The sequence below is a fragment of the Leiobunum rupestre genome, chromosome 3 (assembly GCF_980474605.1).
Source record: "Leiobunum rupestre chromosome 3, qqLeiRupe1.1.hap1, whole genome shotgun sequence".
In the NCBI taxonomy this organism is placed as follows: Eukaryota; Metazoa; Arthropoda; class Arachnida; order Opiliones; family Sclerosomatidae; genus Leiobunum; species Leiobunum rupestre.
The window spans coordinates 9448984-9471540 of record NC_143386.1 but is presented as its reverse complement, the minus strand read 5'-3'; the positions used below and the strand labels follow the sequence as shown (position 1 = coordinate 9471540).

The 22557-nt window shown below is 40.4% G+C and overlaps 1 protein-coding gene across 1 annotated transcript; it reads left to right on the top strand.

Annotated features, from left to right (window-relative positions):
* Positions 1 to 13034: 13034 nt before the first annotated feature.
* rho-7 (rhomboid family intramembrane serine protease rho-7) lies at positions 13035 to 14883 on the top strand. The gene is made up of 9 exons (XM_090169217.1): positions 13035 to 13149; positions 13294 to 13498; positions 13565 to 13705; positions 13809 to 13953; positions 14020 to 14169; positions 14243 to 14313; positions 14370 to 14471; positions 14537 to 14634; positions 14688 to 14883. The coding sequence occupies exons 1-9, from the start codon at positions 13067 to 13069 to the stop codon at positions 14776 to 14778; spliced, it is 1086 nt and encodes a 361-aa protein (XP_090025343.1). The 5' UTR covers positions 13035 to 13066; the 3' UTR covers positions 14779 to 14883.
* The last annotated feature ends 7674 nt before the right edge of the window (positions 14884 to 22557 follow it).

The following is a 22557-nucleotide window of genomic DNA, read 5'->3' as shown; positions in this document are numbered from 1 at the left end:
AAGTAATTTCCGAAGCCTAAAAATTTTACCCCTCAAATAAGACGTCGTGCGGTTGGACCCAAGTGCCAGATTTTCTCCCCCTATTTACTTTTGATATAACCCACAGGTGGCAAAACAAGAAAAATAATATTACTCCGTAGAATGGCGGGGGCACTGTTTGGAGTGCGGCAGCAGAAACAGTGCCCCCGCCAGCAGTAGGCACAAGTAGGCACGTGCCTATGTTCAAAAATTTTAGGCCTATTTTAGGGGCCTCTAAAAGTTTAAAAAAATTGCCTCTGGAGCCTCCAAATGTGATTTTTAAATTTTATTTATTTTTAAAAATTGGTCATCTAGCCCCCTAAAAAAAGAACTCCCATTCAATTCCAATTTCCAAGAGTCCTAAATGGCCCTAACAAAACGTTCTCTTTTGAACCACCTATACTCGAAATCAATATTACTTGAGTACACAACCAAAGGCAGCGAACTCTGTGGTTTCTGCTTTTGGTTAACATTGATATAGAGTATATGACAAAAGACTGGCCCGGGATGGGGAAGTCCGTCGTGCAAGGAAAGCAGCAAAAAAAAAACCACCTGTTCGCCTCAGTGATAACTTAGCTCCAACCAACAAACAGGCCCGGCTTCTCTCCGTGAGCACGAAGGAATCCGGGTGTTGGCTGAACGCTTTACCGTCCCCCTCGCTTGGTACGCTGTTGGACGACGACTCTTTTCGGATAGCTGTTGGTCTCAGGTTGGGTGCCCCGATCTGCGTTCCACATTCCTGTTCGTGTGGTAGCCACGTCGATTCGTTTGGCTCCCACGGGTTAAGTTGTAAAAAGAGCTCCGGCCGTCTTTCTCGCCATGCCGCTGTAAACGACATTCTGAAACGCGCTCTTGTTTCGGCCGGGGTCCCGTGCCAACTGGAGCCATTGGGCCTGTCGCGCGATGATGGTAAACGTCCCGACGGTTTAACTCGGGTTCCGTGGTCCGGAGCCAAATCGTTAATTTGGGATTTTACCTGTACCGACCCTCTCGCCCCGTCTTACTTGGCTTCTTCTTCTTCGGCCCCCCTCTGGGCTGCAACCCAGGCTGAAATGAAGAAGAAAAACAAGTATTCCGGCCTCGAGCATCGCTACATTTTTAAACCCGTTGCCGTGGAAACTCTCGGTGCGTTTTTGGCCGCGACGGCTTAGCCCTGGTACATTCCATCGGTCGCCGGCTTCACTTAGCAAGTGGCGAGATCCGTTCCGTCGAGTACCTCAAGCAACGGATTGCTATCGCCATCCAACGCGGAAACGCGGCTTCGGTGCTGAACGCGTTCCCTCCCGGGGCCTCCAGTCACTACTTTAAATAGAGAGCGTCCTGGGGATTAGGGTTTTTTCTTTTTTACACTTTGTCCCTTTTGCGAAATCACGTGATATCAGTGACCACTGATCGTAGAGAAAGGACCTAGACCTTCGGTGGTCGGACTTTTCAAGGCTAATTAGCTATTCTAGAAAAAATATTCAAACAGCTTTTTTCAGGGCTTTGATATAGCTAGTATTATTAAAAAGTCTGTTTGAAGACTACATAGCTTTAACTAAGCTTTATTTTCTTAAACCTTTTTAAAGGGATTCATCACTCACAACAGGGGGAGGCATAGGGGTTACAACATAAAATCCAGACTTGCAGTGTGCTTCAAAACCAGTTTTTTTGTGAACCCTATGCCTTCCCCTGTTGTGAGTGAGGGATCCCCTTAAGGTTATTTCGCTATTAGGATATAATAGTAGCATTTTGAAATATGAGTACCATAAATTTTTTATCTGGGTCCCAAAAACGAGAAAAACGGAAAAGGGAAGATAGTTTCGTTAGTAGTCAGAAAGGTGCAATGGCACGTTTTTTGAAATCGTCGGCGCAAAGCCATAACTAGAGTTCTGAGAAAAACCTAGTCACGGTTTTAGTAATACTGCTGAAGTTCTTCCAAACGTCAGTACTGATATGGAAATGGAACTAACTCATGAAGGAGAAATTGCAGAAGTAATTGCAAACCCCAACTCTAACCATGCACAAAATACATCAAACAACGTATCCAATTCAAAAGAAATGGGCTTACACGCGTTGAATAACTTGGATATTTGTCTAGATAAAGATTGCCTTCCAATTCAGTCTAAACTAAATCCTTTTCCTAAAAGATTAATTGGCGGTAAAAATCGAGGTTTCAATTCTTCTTGGTATGACAAATATCAAATGATTGAATATTCAATTGCAAAGGATGCAGTGTATTGTTTTTGTTGCCGTCATTTTTTAGGCAGTAGAAACACTGCATTTCTAAAGGGATTTTTGGATTGGAAAAACATGGGGAGACAATTCGAAGAACACTTCACTTCCAACAAATCTTCTCACCAACTAGCCTAAAAAATGTACTTAGACTACATGGAATCCAAATCCCGTGGATCAATTGTTTGCCAGGTCACGGCCGTCTCGAGATCTGCTTCGCGCTCATAGCGGCCCAGGCAAAGATTTCCTCTCCTATGTATTTCCGCGAATACCTTCTTTTAACACTAGGAGCGCTGTCTGAGCCCCCCCTTAAATGTAAAAAATTAGCGGGATATTTAATAGTTTTCTATGGCGGTAAATTCAACTAGTTAATCCTTTTTGCATTGTTTTTCAAAAACTTCTGGAAAGTTTGGGATATACATCTTATGATTTGATCTTTATCTAATAAGTTTTCATTTAAAACATTTATTTAATTAAAGTAATATGCTTATATTGAGTTTTATTTGTTAATTGCTAAGCCTAACCAAAGTTTCTTTTGTTTTTCACAATTTTCAAACCAGTATTCGCATTTTTTATCAGAATTTTAAATAAATAACCACAATATTATTCATATTATTTAATAAATACCTTTATTATTCTTTAAATTAAGTTCACATTTCTCAAACTTAAGTTTTAAAATATTGCCTATTTTTAATTTGCAAAAATGCCCACCACAAAAATTTGTTGCGTTCCATTCTGTGAATCTAAGAAGAATATCAATGTATAATTTCATCAGTTTCCAGTTGATGAAAGTTTATGCAAATTATGGACTAAGAACATATCTAGAAAAGATTTTGGGGTCAATGAAGCTTACGCATCACGCAAGATTTGTTTGTAGTGGGACATTTTAAGGAAAGTGATTACTATCAAGGTCTAAAGATCCGCAAATTAAAGAAAATATTGACAAAGGAAACATATGAATCTATAATATCTATTAGAATAACTTCATTGTCTACAATATCTTGCGTGTCATACCTCCTTAAATCTGGTTTCCAGTTTGTCTTGACAAGAAATTTAACGAGCAATGCTATTGAAATATTTTTCAGCATTCTCAGGAAAATGGCTGGAGGGAATGACATGCTTGATGCAAGATAAACTATATTCAGTTTGGAATCCTACCTTAAGAGAGGCACTATATCATTAACAAAACCTAAAACATCTAACGTTCCCCAAGACAGCTTCACAGATCTATCAGCCATGATTGATACTAGACTCGATGGATTTTCAACTATTTTTAACGGCAATGAAGTTACGTTACCATCTGAAGTTATGAGTACCCAGATACACAGAAATGCACCTTACGGCTAGCAAGTATCGCATACTTGGCTGGTTATGTAGTACAAATCCTAGAGGAAAAACATTTTTGCGAATTGTGCCTTGAAAATGTATCACAGCCTAATTCTGACTCACCATTAGTTGGATTGATAAAATTGTCCGACAGAGGAAACCTTAGGTATCCGCAGCAAAGCTTTATCATGTTAATGGCTATAGTAACAACATTCATAGAGAGTGCTGTACCCTATCTCCGGGTTCATCTGCCATTTTAAAAAAACATTGAAATCCACTTGTGGCCAAAAATTGCTCTATGCCCTTACATCCAATGTGACTTGAATAATAATCACCGAATGAATTTGCTGATTTAATTTGTTGAAAGGTCGTACTTCCAATTATCACAAATATTACCAAAACTCTGTCCGCAAATTTTAGTTTTCTAAATTTTTAGTTGTGTATCATTCAGTGGGAAATTCACATAGGTTTATTATATTTATCAGATTTAAGTACCTTCCAAGTTTCCATCACTATTTTCATTCATAGTGATCTTCCAAGTGTCAGTTAGTTAATTAAAATTCATTTATTTCACTACTTTAATTAAAATAAATTTTTAAACATTAATACAAAACAAAGGCCTCTGGAAGTTACTACATAGCAAAAATACAGCTGTAAGGAGAACCACGTGTTTATGTTTACATTTATATACAGAAAACGTCGACGGCGACTTCTGGCTCCAGAATGACCAAATTTTAATAACGTTTTTCAAAACTTTACTTTGCGTTAAAAAATCTCAAGAGGTGTTTAACTTTTTTATTATTAATTAACTTAAATATTACTAAAAAAATATTTTACAAACAAGTTGGCAAGCCAAAATATACCTCTCCTCGGAAGAATTGTCCCTAGTGGTATTAATTTCTCGAGATAACCCTTAAAGATATATCTCCGCAATTTAGAGTTATTTGTTAAAAATATTAACCCATTTCTATCCCGCCCGGTATAAAATTTTTATTATAATTAAAATAATTGAGACGAAACGACCAATTTTAATTTATTCAGAATATCATAAGTTAAGTAGTTACAACAGTAAGTTAGACGTACTATAACAATGCACAATTGAATTAAACCCTTTTACAGAACAAGTTTATCAGTTAAATATAATACGAAGCAAATTTTAATGAAATAAATATCTACAGAGGCTTTTTGGAATTACTCGCTTACGAAATACTTGCCGCATCTTTAACGCTCATTTTATTTCAACACTCGCCCTTGATGAAGATACCGTAGATATCTGGTAGTGGACGACTCGTTCACTTCCTGTTGACGTTGTGACGCATACCACATGAAAAAGACCAATGCCGTCCAATTTCCAATATCATATAATGACTCGCACACCCAAGAAATCATTGACTGCGTTAGAAATCGTAGATATCCAAATATCCACACCAAATGTATTTACAAGAAGCAAAAACCTTACCATCAACAAAGCACAGAGAGCCACTTGACTAACCGCCAGCTTTTAAAGCAATTAACGTTAAATTATCTCCTTTGAATTAACAGAACTATATATAGGTCGTTAAGAAAGTGGACCACCCACAGGGTCTACCCTTTAACCCTCTAATCTCGGCTGACTGCGCTAAAACAAGATTTAACCTTTAAAAAATACCAGATTAGGCCTTCATAAATTCATTAATAAAAAAGACTTTATTACCTATTATGCTTACGATGCCTGTCTTAATTTCAGTGAATCTAAGCAGCTATCGGTGGTTCTGTGGTAGAGCGCTCGACTGCCAAGCCGAATGGTCTGGGTTCGAAACCTGGGTGGCGCATTTGTTTTTAATCAATAGAGAAACGCTAAATTAGAATTTCTTCGATGCAATAATTTCAATTTCAATTCTATTTCAATTAAACCAAAATTTCGTACTCTATTAAATACGCTTCCGATAAAGCTGAAGGTCTAATTTTCAATGAGGCGTAACAAGTGTCGGTGGTTCTGTGGTAGAACGTCCGCCTGTCAATCAGGAGGTCTCGGGTTCAAATCCCGCCCGATGCGATCGCAAATTGATACTAAGACGAATACCGTGTACAACTGGTGGAAACCCTGCCATTGGACGTTGAGAGGTAGCATTACACTCAGCACTCGGTCCGTCCCAAAGTCATTAAGAAGAAGTTGGAGAGAAAACGCCCATATAAACACAACAGACTCAACATGCACATCCATCAGAACACAAACACAACAAATTCAACACTCACAACCTACGCATAAACATTACAAAAACCGTAATACACCAAACCGTCACGACGGTGAGCGAAAAAACACCATCCAAACCAAACCGCAAATGCATCCGTTAACGCTCACCGTCACACGGTGGTTTTGCCAACCCTTTGAGAAACTGCGTACGCAGTGATTACACTTTGCACCGAAAATGCGAACGCGTTCGCAGTCCTGACAGACAGACACACCCACAGACCCACCCACAGACCCACAGACAGACACGGTCGTTGTATAACCCCTCCTAGGGGACTTTGTCCCCTCGGAGAGGTAAAAATTACACATTACGCGATAATAATTGAAATTCCAAAGTTCCGCGCAGTTCCTCCCATTCGATAACATGGCTGCGAATTTTCTCAAGGGGGGGCTAGACTAGCGCCAGAAAACGATGTGAGAAGTTTTTGAACTAATTTCCCATTTTCGTACGATCGCCTGGGCCGCTATGAGCGCGAAGCAGATCTCGAGACGGCCGTGGCCAGGTTAACGACCACCATAGACTAGACGTTATTAGAAACAGAGAGGTCCTATCTACACACGTGGAAGTGATTATTTTATGTGCCCAACAAGATTTAGCACTTCAGGGGAACACTTACACATCCGCCGACAATATTGGGAATAGGGGAAACTTTATTGCAATATTAGATCTTTTAAAAAGAAAATGTCCTGATTTAAAAGCCAAGTGCGATAATATGCCGAATAATGCCAAATATTTGCACAGCACCATACAAAACGAAATAATTGGCATTTGTGCAAGTTTAGTGAGAAAAATTATTGTTCAAGAGGTCAACGAATCCGGTGGATTCTACTCTGTAATAGCTGGCGAAACACGAGACAACGCGGGAGTAGAGCAGTTAAGTCTTGGTATTCGATATACTAAAGCAGAAATCGGTGTCGTAGAACGATTTATAGGGTTCACAGATTTACACAAGTTTGATTCTGAGAGTATCAGCTTGGCAATTATAAATCTTTTAAAAGAGGGTGGTTTCAAACTGGAGAATTGTGTTACACAGACTTATGATGGAGCTAGTGTAATGAGTGGACACGTAAAAGGAGTAAGGGTTAAAGTAGAAGAAGCAGTAGGTGGCCATTGTCCGTACGTTCATTGCTACGCCCACCGCTTAAATTTAGTTTTAGTTGACTGTTGCTCCAAAATATCGACAGTTAGGGAATTACTTGGTTTGGTTCAAGCCATTTACAACTTTCAAAGCAATTCGGTTATTAGAAGTGAATATTTTGAAAACTCTCAAAAAGATCTAGGGTACGACATACTGAAAATGCCACAAAGCTGCGACACTCGATGGTGGAGCAAAAAAAAAGGGATTCACTATTTTAGAAATAGACTCGATTCCGTAGTTTTAACTTTAGAGAATCTGATTGAAAACGGAAAACCCGACGAGGCTGCTGAGTGTCGTGGGTATATATCCCAATTACATAACTTTAACAACTTAATATTAGTCGTTGCATTAGACGAAGTATTTGGCGTAACAAATTCCCTGTCGGAATATTTACAAAGTTCCAAAGTTATTTTTACGGAAGCCGTTGCCATTTGAACGATTTCATTCTATTTGGGAAGAAGCTACTAAAATCGCGGAATCAGCTTTTATTGCAGTACCTGACCGTAACAGCGAACCATTAGCTTTACGTAAACGTAAAATTATCCCTAACAGGAGATTAAAACATAGTGTGGTAACAATTACAACGGGGACCCCTGAAACTGAAGCAAAAACCCTAATAGACCAGATGAGGTCCACCTATTTCGAATTAAAAGACAAATTTATTTCTGAAATGAAAATCCGGTTATTAGAAAACTCTGGTCTATATAATGGTATCATGGCGTCTGACCCTAACTCTGAGAACTTCCTAAACGAAATCGATATCCTAACACATTGTAACACATACGATAGGTTTCATTTCGACCTTGATTCCTTAAAAAGTAAAATTAAAATTGCGAGAAATCTAATTATCCCCAAAAAAATTAACAGCGTAAGCGACTGCTTCCACTATTTAATGCCCATGGAAGATGGCGTCCCTGACCTTGTTAAGTACTACAAGGTTGTTCAATGCATTCCTGTCGCAAACACCATCTCAGAAAGAAGTTTCAGTTCCCTGAAAAGAATAGAAACACCTCTTCGAACAACTATGTGATAATTTAGACTTTCAAATCTGGCTACGTTGTCCATTAATCGGGATTTGTCGAATTGTTTAAAAGAAAACCCTAATTTAGTGGTTTACGAATTTGGTAAAAGCTCTAATCAAAGAGTATCATTCTTTGATTAAATTGCGAGGGCAGAAAATTTTATCTTTCCTAAGAAAACGTTTAAATTAACATATTAGTGTCATAATTTTAAAATTTTAACTATAGTCAAGAAAATTCTTTAAAATCGGTCAAAATTAAAATATATAGATAGGGGGGGGGGATCTTTAAATCAGACCGGGCCTGTGGGTAATGGGCCAATTGCGCAGTTCCCATTAGCGCAGTTCCCATTTCCGCAAATGCAATTTCGCGGTTTTCCATTTGCGCAGTTTTAATTTGCACAGTATCCCATTTCCGCAGTTTTCCATTAGCGCGTTTTTCATTTGCGCTTTTTCCGTAAGCGCAGTTTTCCACTTGCGCAGATATTTTCCATTTGCGCAGGTTTTTCATTTGCGCGGTTTTTCATTTGCGCAGGTTTGTCATTTGCGCGGTTTCCCAATGGGGCTGTTTTCCATTTGCGCAGGTTTTTCTATTCCGCGGCTTCTCACGACCTGAATATTCTATAATAAGCAATTTTCCTTGAAATAAGATTTTTTCAGGTGTATTTTTAATTACCGGTCGCGCTGTCCATACCAATAATTTAAAGTTGTTTGAAGTTGACCTATCGGTTGTTGAATTATTTTGTTGGGAATAAATCTTCGGTCGACAAGCGAATCGTAGCTTCTCAGCCTTTAGGCTAAAATAAAATGTAGTATCTGTAACACTGAGGACAGTATATTGGCTGCTATTTAAATTTAGTGCCTTCAACCAAAAATGCACCTTTTTAATTGCACTGCATGTTTCCTAGTGGTCAGAAAGAATAATTTTTAACGGTTAGGTTAGCTGGGCGCGCCGCAGGCGCCTAGGCACCGTTTTCATATAGGAGGTGTTCTACGACAGAGGCCATTCTAACGAAATATCTTGGTATTGGCCTCTCACATAGGACGTAACTACGAAATACAGGACGCTTACTGTCCTATATTGGAGGCCATTTCAACGAAATAGTTTTTATATAGAGGTAGTTATATCAAGGCTAGCGCGCGAAGCGCGCAACGGTTACGTGAGCCGGGCGCGCCGCAGGCCCGTAGGCACCGTTTTCATATAGGTGTTCTACTACAGAGGACGTATATTGTCCTACGACAGAAGCCATTTTAAAAGTGGTGCTAAGGTATTAGCAGCATTTTTATCTGAAATTGAAACATTTTTTAATTCCTGTTTATTTTAGATTTTAAACATCGTTTTTATTTTTTATCATTTTTTATTGTATCGTTTTTATTGTGCCGCCTACCATTGTTTAAGAGGTATGGCCATCATTAAAATCGTCCTTAAAGCTGGAACTGTCAGTAAACAGTTACTACACTATGATCTTAGCCTAAAGGCCGAGAAGCTTCGAGTCGCTGTTGGACTATATATATTTTCCCAAGAGACTAATTCAACGAATGCTATTTTAACTAAGAAAAACCTGTTTTTTTTTGGTATTTACAGCCCAACCGGACATTAAACAAACACTAGCAGCGCAGCTGGATGGTAAACAAGGTAATGTTAAAATTTACCTGCCAGAAATAACCCTTTTTCTAGGAAAAAGGATTAATAGTGAATATTTAAGTCATAAAAATCCCCGCAAATGGGAAAACCGTTCAAATAACAAATCTGCGCAACAGGAAAATCCGCAAACGGGAAACTGCGCAAACGGGGAAACCGTGCAAACGGGAAACTGCGCAAACGAGAAAACCGCGCAAGCGGGAAACTGCGCAATCGGGAAAAAGCGCGCAAATGGTAAATTGCGCAAATAGGAATTCCGCAAATGGGAAACGCGCAATTGGGAACGTGCGCAAACGAAAACTGCGGAAGTGGGAAGTGCGCAAATGAAAACTGCGCAAGTGGACCCAAACCGGCCTGTGTGTTAAAAATTCCTGGCGGGGGTACTGAGCAGAAAGTCCAACGAGATTGAGCAGAAAGTACATCTGCGGGGAGGGAGTTCCAAGTTTGAATAGCATGGAAAGCAAGGTGCCATTAACATTGTTTGGTCCGGGCCCGTGGTTTGAATATTTTTTCTGCATGACCCCTGGTCTTGCGATGAGTGTCTAATTTGAAGAGAGCGGATAACTGGAGAGCAGACTGAACCGACTACATACTCCAGATACACACCAGGTCATTAACCCCGTGTCTGAGAAGCGGGGACTCCAGCTTGAGGGCCTCATTCCGCGCAACCAGAGGAAGGCACTCGAGGCCCTTAGTGAGTTTAGTGAAATGGTTGTGGGCTTTTTTAAGGTTGTCCTGGTCACCTTGAAGGGGCGGGCTCCACACTTCAAATCCAAAGTTGATATAGGGCGAGACAAGGGAGTTGTACAAGGTGCGTATCAGCCGTGGGGAGCGAAAATAAAAAGAGCGACTTGTCAAGCCAGTGAGAGAGTTAATATTTTTCACTCCGAGATTGCGCACCGGAGAATCACTTGTCGGGATAGTAGAACCACCCAAAAAGTACAAAGCACAGGGGTTAGAACTCCACGTTTAGAGACATTAAATTCCATTTTGTGATCTTTAGCCCGATCCGTGGCTGGCCGCCACAGCCTGGAGGTCTTGATTGAAGCACTGTTGATCCAATGAGGTGGAAACCTGGTTTGCTAATTTTGAGTTGTCGGAAATTAAGTAGAGTCGAGAGTGCTGGACCGCTTGCGGCATGGAATTGATGAAAACGGTGAAAAGGATCGGACCAAGCAACCCCTGTGAGAGGAGTTTGTGGTGGGGAAGCATACCCCTGATGGACAACAGAATGCTTGTCACATCGTAGACAAGCTAGGTGTTCTTCAATAGAGAAGACAAGGTCCAGTGTACTAAGGCGCTGGAAGACATATCCCAAACGGGTGTGACAATAGATGAACTGTGTTAAGTTGGCGTCGGGGACCATTTTGAAAAAAAAAAAAAAACGCTTAGTGGCGGCATCAGCTGGGAGAACAATTGGTCCTAAGGACCAGTTTACATAGGGATAGTTAAAGTCCCCCAGCAGTATTAACTCCGAGCCAAAGGTTGCATTGAAGCGGAGAGTGGCTTGTAGGACGTCTAGCAGTTTAGTGTGGTTGTCAAAGGAGGGAGACCAGTAAAGAAGGCAGAACAGTAACGAACGTCCCGGGATGGAACATTGGACAATCAGGAGGAGAGGGTGTCTGAGTCAGAATGATGGTGACAGGATATGGTGCTGCTGCACAGTGCAGGAAGTAGGAAACATGAGAGCGACGCCCCCTCCCTTTTGGAAGCCAGAGCGGTCCCGGTGGAATATAGTAAATCAATAGAAAATAAAAATAGAACTATGACTCCGCATGCATTATATAATATTCGTTTTATTACCGATAAAAACCTGATACCCGAAAAAATGTTTAAAACAATAGGTCAAAAGCATGCTGTATACTTAGGTCCTGAATTATATAATATCCTAAGTGTTGATATCAAAAATTGTATAAATGTTCAGTTATTTAAAAAAAAAATTCAAAAATGGTTAATGAATTATGGTCTAGAAAAATTGACTAATTTTTATAATTAACATGCATACTAAAAAGAATGTTAAAATAAAAAAATTATCTACTGTTAAATAATACTTCCTCTTCGAAGACTAATACTATTAAAATAATTTAGTCATATCCCAACCACGCACAAGTTTCTTACTAACTTATGTGGATTGGGACGGTGTAGTATTAATTTTCTCATGTTTGTAAAACCTTTAAAATGCACCAATAAATTTAATTAATAATAATAATAATAATATCAAATGTTTGACGTTACTATCATGTAGTCCATAGGTGGTTCCTTTTAACGTTACATTTCGTAGTTACTATCATCAAAAGTAAATAGGGGGAGAAAGTCTGGCACTTGGGTCCAACCGCACGACGTCTTATTTGAGGGGTAAAATTTTTGGGCTTCGGAAATGACTTCCCCCTCGCCTGTTTACTGGGACACAAAGGTATCGGTTGTACTCCGCCATGATGAAAAATAGTTATCTATAAAATACGTGAATATTAAACTTTTGCTTTCGATAATTTGGTTAATTTAGTTCCTAAATAAATTAGATATATGATAGCAACTAAAATGCGACATTTCAAAAATAATAACACGACTTTTGAAAAGAAATAAACTGTAACTAGAAAAACACTCACTTAAATCGTGGAGAGCATGGCGCCATCTAAGAGCAGAGATCGGGACTAATTGGTATATCTACGATGTTAAGGCCTAACAATTTGCAAGTTTAACTGAAATAATAGATATAGCTACGAGCTTTTTTTGTTTATTTTACAATTGATATAGCAATTATTAATTAAAATCAACCGTTATCGAAGGAAATAATGGTCAGCATTTTACAAAGAGACTCATAGAAATCTCATAGGTAACTAGAATGCTGCCGTCTACGGCCGAGCTTGTCGCCAGTTCGTATTGAACCTTCAGCCAATGAGAGGCCATAGAGTGGTTCTGCCAAGGAGGATAATAATCCTCCTTGGTTCCGCTACTATCGCGGGAGCTAGGTGACGTCATTATCTCTGGTGACATTAAATTCTTGGCAGAACCACTCTTTGAGCTCTGATTGGCTGAGTTCTGGCTATCGTCTGCCACGGGGTTTGGTCCATTTGCCAGTTACACGGCAGCATTCTAGTTACCTATGAGATTTCTATAGAGAGACTATTGGAATTCGCGAGGCGGTGACATGGTTGCCAGGGTATAAAATTCAAAATTTTCATCTTGAGCGCGGACCCTAATACCACAAATGCACTACTTCGCGCGTATTGTGCTATCCTTATTGGTTAGAATTATCACGTGATCACTAGCTCTTTAAAAAGGGTGTCAAGCATGGTGGAAGGTAAAATCTGAAGGCAGTGATAGACTTTCTCCCCCTATTTACTTTTGCTATCATGTGACATTTTTCACCATTCTTATATTTACATTTTAGTCTAAATTCAATTTTGTCTAGTCGCGTGTCTCGCTGCATTAACTTCATTCCAAGAATCGGAATTTTGAAGCAGACGACACTTTTTAAAATGTCACCGACTGCGTTATCACGAAATTGTCTTCAAAAGCTTTTTTCGAATATATCTCACACAATATATGGCAGTCATTCAAGGTAAACGAGAAATCTAATTGTATTAAGATATTATAAAAATGTATGTAAATTGTATTTTGGATATAAATGTTAAAGCTTTATAGTTTTTATATGTCTTATTTAGCCTTTGCTAATCATGGTCTCTCTGGTCTCTCTTGGATTTAGATATTCAACGTTTAATGGTAACCAATGCGCCTTCAAGAAGATTCTCGAGACCAGACATAATAGTTCAAAATTAAATAATGGTACTGTTGTTAGGTGGTTTAAAAGAAATCCAAACGTACGAATAGGTTTAACCCCAATACAAAAAGTATCGGAGGAGCCAGGAACTTTTAGGAAGTTATTAAAACCATTTCTTTTCACGATAGGGGTACGTTGAGCATCAAGGTGTTGAATGTGAAAGTCCTTAAGTTTCCGTTTTTTTTTTTAATTTAAGGTTTGTGGAGCTAGTTATGCAGGATCTGCAATTTGGCAATATGAGAACTTGAGATCTGAAGCGATTAAGCATATGAGGGAACATAAAATGGGAATATTTAAGAAGCCACTAAGCTTTAAGCAAGGAGAACTCCGCAGACATGTGAGGCAATATTTGAACTAAGATTAAGAGGGTATTGCCTCTCTTCAATTATCTTTGCCATCATTTACTTAACAACCGTTGATAGATTTAAATTATTCTGAAGGTAAATGCATGGTGGAATTCTTTATCAGAAGGAGAGCAGTTAGCTATTGAAATAATTTCAGCCAATGTGCTAGTTTTTGGAGCTTGGCGTATAACAGGTTTTCAACGCATTATGATCAGATACTTCACTTCAAATCCGTCCTCAAGTTAGTTTTGTTAAGTAGTGCCCTTTTATTAGGTATGCTTGCTTAATATGGTTTAATTTGCTATAGAATCTGTTTGTCTGCCAATGGTGCTATCCACGTTCAGTCATTTTTCATTGTTTCACTTGGCTGCGAATATGTACGTTTTATTTAGCTTCTCTGGTATTGCTGGAAAGCTGTTTGGAAAAGAACAACTTTTAGGGTTTTACTTAAGCGCAGGTCAGTTTTCAAATATAAATTTGGGATGAAACATTTTTGTCTAATGATTACTATAATAATTTGAATTTTTTAGGGGTTGCCTCATCTTTTGCTAGTTATGTTCATAAAATTGCCACCAAAACTTTGTCACCTTCATTAGGAGCTGTAAGCTGAATTGTACAGTATAAGAGTGTTAATATTGAAGTATTTTAAAATTTAAGAGTGGAGCTTTAATGGCTATATTAGCACCAATATGTGTTAAATACCCTGATGCTAAAATCTCCATTGTTTTCCTCCCATTTTTTACCTTCTCAGCAGGAACGGTAAGTGTTTTTTTTTGCTCTTGTAAATTTTATACTTAAAATTAATTCAATTTCAATGAATTTAGGCCATTGCTTGCATTATGGGAATTGATGCGTTAGGCTTGATACTAGGTTGGCGTTTTTTTGACCACGCTGCACATTTAGGAGGTGCTCTGTTTGGAATGTGAGTTATTAATTATTGTTAGCTTAATATGGAATTAATTGCTTTCATTATAGAGGATATCTCTATCTTGGTCAAGATTATGTATGGAAAAACCGAGAACCAATTATGATGTGGTGGCATAAGTTACGTGAAGGGGTTAAATAATGATGTTAGAGATAAAAATATCTATATTATAATTTAATTTATAGTGTAATTATAATTTTTATTCGGAGGAATGTAAATTGATTTGATAAAAATTCTTTATTATAATGATGTGAATTTTTTACATTACATACTTGACACTTGGAGGAATAAATTGCGGGAGTAGCGAGTGGGTGGGATTTTGGTTTCACCTATGGGTTGGAAGAACCGTGAATTAATAAACTTATTTATGGCAATATTTTAATAAAAAATATTTAATAAGCTTTTTTTGATAACTTTGTGCACCCCGTATGGATGGCGCGGAAGACGTCCGTAATTTCACCGAAGCGCCCTGTTTAAAGTATGGTATGCAGTCAAGTGAGCGGGACAAACGAAGCGAATGTGGGCCGCATCATCTATCTCAGCGCACTGAGTACAGGTGTCCGATTGACTTAAATGAAAACGAAACTGTCGCCTTTATAGGAAGTCTGTTACATCCTAGACGCGCCAGCAGTAGTGTCTTTATGGCGCGCGAGTTTGATATTCAGAAGTGCGCGAGAGTCCGGGAGCTGTTTAGCCTCTATGAGCGAATAACGGGGCCTGTAGGACTGCTAGTGGCCCGTCCACTCCGCAAGAGTAGACGGGAGAAAGAAGTCAATCCGTGGAGGGCGAAGAAGCCGAGAGATCCCTGCAAGACCGTCCGCCGTTTCGTTACCGAAAACACCAACATGAGCAGGACACCATAAGAACGTGATACGACCCCGATAGACGTCACAGAGATCGTGAATGAGGGTGACAACCAGATCCGTGGAGCGCCGATGAAGCTTAGAGTGTGCCGTCTTGGAATCCGAGCAGATGACAATTGCTCCATGGAGGTTGGCCAGTGGCCACCACGTGCGAAAGAGCCAGCTGTATAGCGAACAGCTCGATCCTATTTATTGGGTGCCCGGAATCTATGTAGGACTTGGCGCCCACACTAAGGGTCGGGATCGCGAACGCCGCGCCAGCAACTCCCGAATCGTCCTCTCTCGAGCCGTCCGTGTAAATGACAGTTGCGTACTTAGCATGTGGCTCCAAGGTCGTGAAAAACAATTGCTTTAACGCTTCTGTGCTATACTCGTTCCTGTATCGTGGGCTGTGGAGGCTCCCAGTAAGGCGTATTGGTTTTGGACCAGTGACCACGGGGAGTTTGGAAGAGCCAGGTAAGGTTGAGGTTTTGAGCCAGCGCCACCCTCGAAGGAGGAAGGGGAGCCGGCCCTCTCGGAAACGGTGCTCTAGGATCTCTAAGGGCGGCTATTCATCGCGAAGCAGCAAAGGGTAGAACATCGGATTGTAAGCCGCACCACAAGGGGCAAGGTGGAGGAGATCGAGGGGACCCCGGCGAATACACAATGGAGGAAAGCCACTGCCATCAGTATGACCACCCTCGACCGTGGGACCCCCAGGATAACTCGTAGCGCGGCATTCTGGACTCTGACCAGCTTACCGTTACCGAGCAAAGTGCCAGTTGCCAAAGCATACAGAAGGCTCGTATAGTCCAGCCTGGACCGGATGAGTTGAGTGTAGACGAGCCGTAGTACCCCATGGCCCACACCCCAGTGGACTGCCGAAATGGAGTGAGGGAGGTTAATCCGCTTTAGAGATTACGATACGAGCGATTCAATATGGGTCTTCCGTGAGAGTTTAACATCAAAGATAGCCCCTAGGTAACGATAAGTGGACACCCGAGTCAGAGGAGTATGCCCGAGGGCTAGCGAGAGATCGGCCGGAATGCGTTGATCACGAGAGAAGACCATGTATTGACACTTCAGTGGTTGGAAGTTGAGGCCCCATGTGACGCATAATCCAAAATTTGGTCGAGAGCTAACTGCATGGAACACAAATCCGCGTGTTTACCTTGGTCAACCCTTCCATGACAGAGAGATGGAATCCCGTCGAGAATGACACTGTACAGGATGGGGCTCACCGAGCTGCCCTGAGGGACACCACGAGTGACCGGGAAAAGCGTGGAAAGGGTACCATTAACCCTGACTTGAGCGGTGCGACCGCGCAGAAAATCCTCCACCCACCGAAGAAGATTACCTTCCAGACCGCTGCGTTGTAGCTTGTAGAGTAACGCCTGATGGTGGACGCTGCCAAAAGCGTCTTTGAGGTCCCAAAAGACTGCCAGGCAGAGTTGGTTCGTCGCTAAGGCACATTGGGCCGCCGTAGCAAGCCTTAGAGCATTATCCCTAGAAAACCGGATTGCTTAGGGGGAAGGACCTTGTTAACCAAACCAAGCGGCCAAGGACAAGTTTTTCGTAGGTTTTCCCCAGGTTTGGGAGCAGAGAGATTTCCCTATATGAGGAAGGGTCAGTTGGAGACTTTCCAGGCTTCAAGATTGGATGAAGAACTGCATGCTTCCACTGCGAGGGCATGAGTCCTGACCCTCAAAGGGATTTGCAGAACGCCAGCAACGCCGTATGGAACGCCGGTGTCGAGTTTTTAATTATTAAATTAGAAGCGTGTAAGTGAAATACATGTATATCCCTTAAGCTATTTCGGTGCACGGAGGTGGGATCGCATAGCGTAGAAGATTCAAGTTCTGGATAAGGCCAAATTTTGAGAGATAGGTTTTAGCTGATAAGCGACGACATTGGAATTTGAAAAGCAGATTTTCCACGTTACGTTTTAACCGCAGGCTAGAAACCATATCAGGTCTGAAACAAGGGCGATATAAAGAGTATGAAAGTAACCTTCCGACAACTGGGTCCAATCGCGTTAATAGGCTGTAAGTACCACTCCATGGTACAAACGTTATAGCGTATTGGGATTGTATCCAAGAGTCGACGAAGGACATCAACTTAATTGGCGAGCGAGTCAGCTGACTCATTCCCATTGATTCGACAGTGGCTGGGGCACCAGCGAAGGATACTAGGGCGTCACAAAACCCCAACGGGTATTTTTGACATAAACCTGAGCGGAGCGAGCTAGCGACAATATAGATAATTAAAATATTGAACACACATTTAAAGAAATTAAGGTAATAACCTTATATCATAGAAGTTTCAGCCTCGCCAGTTCTTTTTTTGGAAGCTAGTCCGGTCCTACTATTGACTTTCAAAAGTCGTTCTAAATTTGGAGGGCGAAAGGTAATTGCACAATATATTTTAATATTTCTATTATAAAATTTCCGTTTGCCATAATAAAATTTCCATCATAAAATTACGTCTGCCTTCCGTTTCTAATATATTCTTAGACCTTCCCTTTGCAATTCTGGTGCGCGACCGCTTACAACCACCAAATCAACCCGCTTCCCTACTCCATCGACGGCTTGCAATGTAAATAAATGTGTAATCCAATCGTAGAATAAAAATCTAAAAATTCGAAATGGTTTTATGTAGTCTTTACCTATCTACCCCTTTTCTCTAGTATCCCCTCGGAGCGCGAACGGACAAAATTTCCACCAGTTCTCGCTCTGTCTCACTTCTTCTAACGCTATACGTTGGCCTCTGACACCCCCTACCATCCCCCTCCACTTCTCTACAAAACGTACTCTCGCAACCCGTGGCTCATACGCAGTATTTTACCAACCTTGGCTCATACCATTCCTCTTTCTCTTGCGCCCCCCCCTCCTTTGAAACTTACGAACGGACAAAACTTTCCCATAGAACTCGCTGCTAAGAAAGCTACGCTCAATAAGACACGTAAGCCTGCGCGCTATCATAAATTGCCGTGCATAGTGGATCCGGATGGCATGTTGGCGTAAAGCGGTCAGAGAGTCCGTGCAGATTATGACTTTGTCGTATGGAAAATTGCTTGCCAAATAGCATAAAGTTCGCTCCTTGTAATGTCAAGGTGATAGTTAAAGGGGCTTCAAAGTTCGGTGGCAAAAAAGAAAAGAAAATTGAGTATGATTTTCTTCCCCCCAACCCCTCACTCGGCCTTGGCAGAGGCGGGCAGAGTAAACCGTAAATTTCGCACTTTACTGACTTTACACACATTTTGCCACCGAACTTTGGAGCCTCTTTAATTGTAGAGCGTCAAGTTAAATTTTTCGACATAGAAAGCGACCCCCAAGACTGGGAGGTCATCGGATTTGGAGGACTCAGAATAGAACGTGTCGGTTAGAACTTCCTTAAGGCAATACCTTATCGTTATTGTCAGAAAATAATATATTATCGAGATGTTGGGTGATGCATTTTGCAATCAGGGTTATCCATTCGATATGGGGAGATGTCGAAGCCTGAGCTCCAAAGGTTGCCTCAAAAGAGGAGGCCGAACCCGCATAGGGAGTAAGAGTCATACTTCTGATATTCCATTGTAGCAAGCCGAGGGTGGAAGAGTTATTCATCTGTAGGTGGGGGAGAGCGGTGACTTAACGTCGCGGTGTCCGTAGAGAGGCCCAATAAGCGTTTTAGGAAGATGATCAGTAAAACTAGGAATCCCATGGGATCGTTCCTTTGATCGACTAAACTGTCTAAAAAATTCAAGAGATTGTTGATTAATTTCTCAATATCAAGTTCTCGATTACGAGACGATGTTCGTGGACGTGAGAAAGGACCCCATCTCAGAAGGTCGGTTGGAGTGGATGGAAGCTGTCCGATAGTCCGCGGAAATTCTTCTGGTCTGGGTGGGCGCGAGCGAGGAGATTTGCTATACCTGGAATAAGCTTCCGGTTCCGAAACATGGTGTTCCTTTGGGATTTTAAGTACTTCGATTTATGCATGGCAAGCTTTGTAGTTAGTTAGTCTAGTGGTCGTGATTCTTACCACATGTTTGGTATCTCAATTTATTAGGATAGTAGTTGGAGCGATGTCCCAATACTATACAGTTAAAGCTAGGGGCTCCAAAGTTCGGTGGCAAAATGTGTGTAAAGTTACTAAAGTGCGAAATTTACGGTTAACTCTGCCCGCCTCCGCCAAGGCCGAGTGAGGGGTTGCCACCGAACTTTAGAGTCCCTTTAAAGCAGAAATGCGGCCGTGTAAGATACAGAGTTGCTACTTGATATATCGCGTCATATCCCTCTGTACGGGCTGACTTGGCAAATAGAAGGAAGACCGTTGTGCTATTTTTGTCCAAACAGATGACACCCAAAACTACGGGAACGTCGTAGTTTATTTTCTCCATATTATGTCTTGTTTTGAATATTTGATATCTACTCCCCTAATCACACCCTTAGGGCTCGGTGGGGTGTTACCTACTGGGAATTTCACCGTAACCGTAATATCACGGAAAATAGTTACCTGCGAGTTTTAATCGTTGTTTGTAGCCGCGGTGACGAGAAGGCCACCGTTTTTTTAGTACTTTGACCTCTTTGACCCGGGGTGTAGGAACCGGAAGAGGCAAGGGGGGCAAAGCCCCTCCCAATTATTTTGCTGGTGGGGGCAGCTAATGTAATGCCCCCTCCAATTTTTTGGTCGGTTCAAAACTACAAATTGTCTAATTTAAAATATTATGGGCTAAATTGAGAGAGATCATGAAACATAAGTGACTCTTGGTATCCAATTGATCGTTTAGTCGTTCGCGTAAAAATCAACGGCGGCAATAACTTATCTGATGTCCGGATTCTCCAGGACAACTATTCTCTCCACACCGAGAAATGTTTGGCACCACTGTACAACATAATTTGAAAAATTTAAGGGGTATTCCATAAAGATTGCTTTGCAGGTTATATTCCCTTTAATAGTGTAGAAAAAGGATATGAGTGCATTAATAAAAACAAATTGGTACAAGAAACTTGTCTATAATGCCGAAAATGCGATGTACTTGTTATTAAAGATAAGTGTAACACAATTCGCTATTTCCAAACCGATTACTTGTTATTGAACAAAACCATATATCGGAGATAGGCCTGGATATTTTAGACCTCAGTCCTTCCTTATTGTTAAGATGCTTCAGAAATTATTTGGTGGTCTATCGTCATATTAGAACCATAGCCGTCCAACGTTAAGCCCAGTTCACAATTTACAATTATTTGGGCCACTTAACTGTATCCAACTAATTGTAAGCAAGAAAATTGTATAGTGTGAACAGACAAATTGGAACAATTGTTCCCACTTTTTCTGTTCACACCATACAATTTTATTGCGTACAATTTGTTGGATACAATTAAGTGGCCCAATTAATTGTATAGTGTGAACTGGGCTTTAGTCAAATAAATGTCGTTCAACGCGTTCAGCAAGAACATAAAGTAATTCCGCTCATTCAGACGATTTGGCAGAAGAAAATCGCCAATTGTTCGAGTTCAATTCCCGAGTGGACCTGTCCTTACGTTTAATTACTGGTTTCAATTCCTACATATTGAGCAATATCTGTATTTGCTTCTTATACTCTTCTTTTATACAAATAAACTTCTCCTTTATCTTATTTGATCAGAAAACATCTCCAAGCCTTATCTGATCTGCTTTTTACTTTGAAAATCCGATTTAATCTTACACAAAGAATAGTGGTTTCGTACTACTTAATGCAGTTACAAAAATCATATCCACGTTCTATATCACCTATTCACATTCACTAATAGTGCCCGAAACGGATGAGAGTTATGACTGTGAAGGGTCCTCCAACAAAATAAACAGACTTAATTGATTTAAATGAGTAACACTTTTTTATTTCTGGAAATTTATGAATGATAAAAATACAAATTTTATTCCAACTATGAAAGCATATTCTGCAAGAGCAGAACAACAAGTTCAGGTAGACTAGACAAAACTACCTCTAACGAGGAACACGGTGGAAATGTGTTTAAAACTGACGCTGCGTTTCCGCGTTGCACCGCAATTGAGATCCATTGGGCGAGGTACTAACTAAGGGATGTTCCACGGGCTGAAAAATATCGAAGTTGCCTGTTCCGAACGCCACCTATCAGCGAAAATTACCAATAGCGGAAATTTAATTTTTACCGATACAAACAAACACAAACGTGACAAAGTGAAAACGCGGAAATGTCTTTGTTATTTTTATGATGTCGTATTTTTCGGATTTAACATATAAAACTTTGTTTAACAACGAACCAAATAAAGATGACGAATTTAGAATAACTTCAGGTATGTTTTTTATATACATGATTATATTTGTTATTTGTATCACTAATTTCTTATTGTTTCAGGTGATGATGAATTAATCCATGATATAAGTGACATTGATTTTACAGAAAAAACTCCTTTTACACCACAAAAACGATTGGAATTAATTTCTAATTCTGATTTGTAAGTTTCTATTTCTAGATTAATGAACTTCGCTAACGTTCAAGTTCAAGTTCAAGTTCAAGTTCAAATTTTATTCCTAAAATAACATGAACAAAACAATAAACAGTAAGCCTTTGCCAAAGTAATATTGAAACGGTTTAATTCATATTTAAACTTACCTCACAAAAGCCACAATTGTATGATGAAATTACTTTATTAATCTTCATTCATTATTAAATGAACTTGATGCGTAACTTGCTTAAAACCAAATAATTTTCGCGATTTTCTGGATGATTAAATAAACGTGGTTGATGTTCGATCTATTCCGAAAAATAATCCATGGAGGAGATATTCAATCCGAGACACGCGGGAAAAAATCAAAACTTGTATCCGGTTGTATCGGTAAAAGGGTGATTTGCGCATGCGCGGCTAAAATAATTTCGGAACAGTCGCTAACGCTCGCTCTGGCGAGTTTTCTACGGCGGTGGAACATCCCTTAGTTAATTAATCCATGATAGAGCGCGGCTCCCCAGAACTGTTGCTTCGCGAATTCTTCGACCTATCGCGTTAACTAAGGCTAAGCCGTCTTTCCCAAGACTCTCGACATCCACGGCCTTGAACACTGAACGGCAGTGCC

What these genes read in the sequence shown, in the direction of transcription:
- rho-7 (XM_090169217.1), top strand. Translation starts at nt 13,067, where the DNA reads ATGTCACCGACTGCGTTATCACGAAATTGTCTTCAAAAGCTTTTTTCG. An exon ending in ATATATGGCAGTCATTCAAG is followed by an intron (nt 13,150 to 13,293) that starts GTAAACGAGAAA and finishes TCTTGGATTTAG; the next exon opens with ATATTCAACGTTTAATGGTA. An exon ending in CATTTCTTTTCACGATAGGG is followed by an intron (nt 13,499 to 13,564) that starts GTACGTTGAGCA and finishes TTTTAATTTAAG; the next exon opens with GTTTGTGGAGCTAGTTATGC.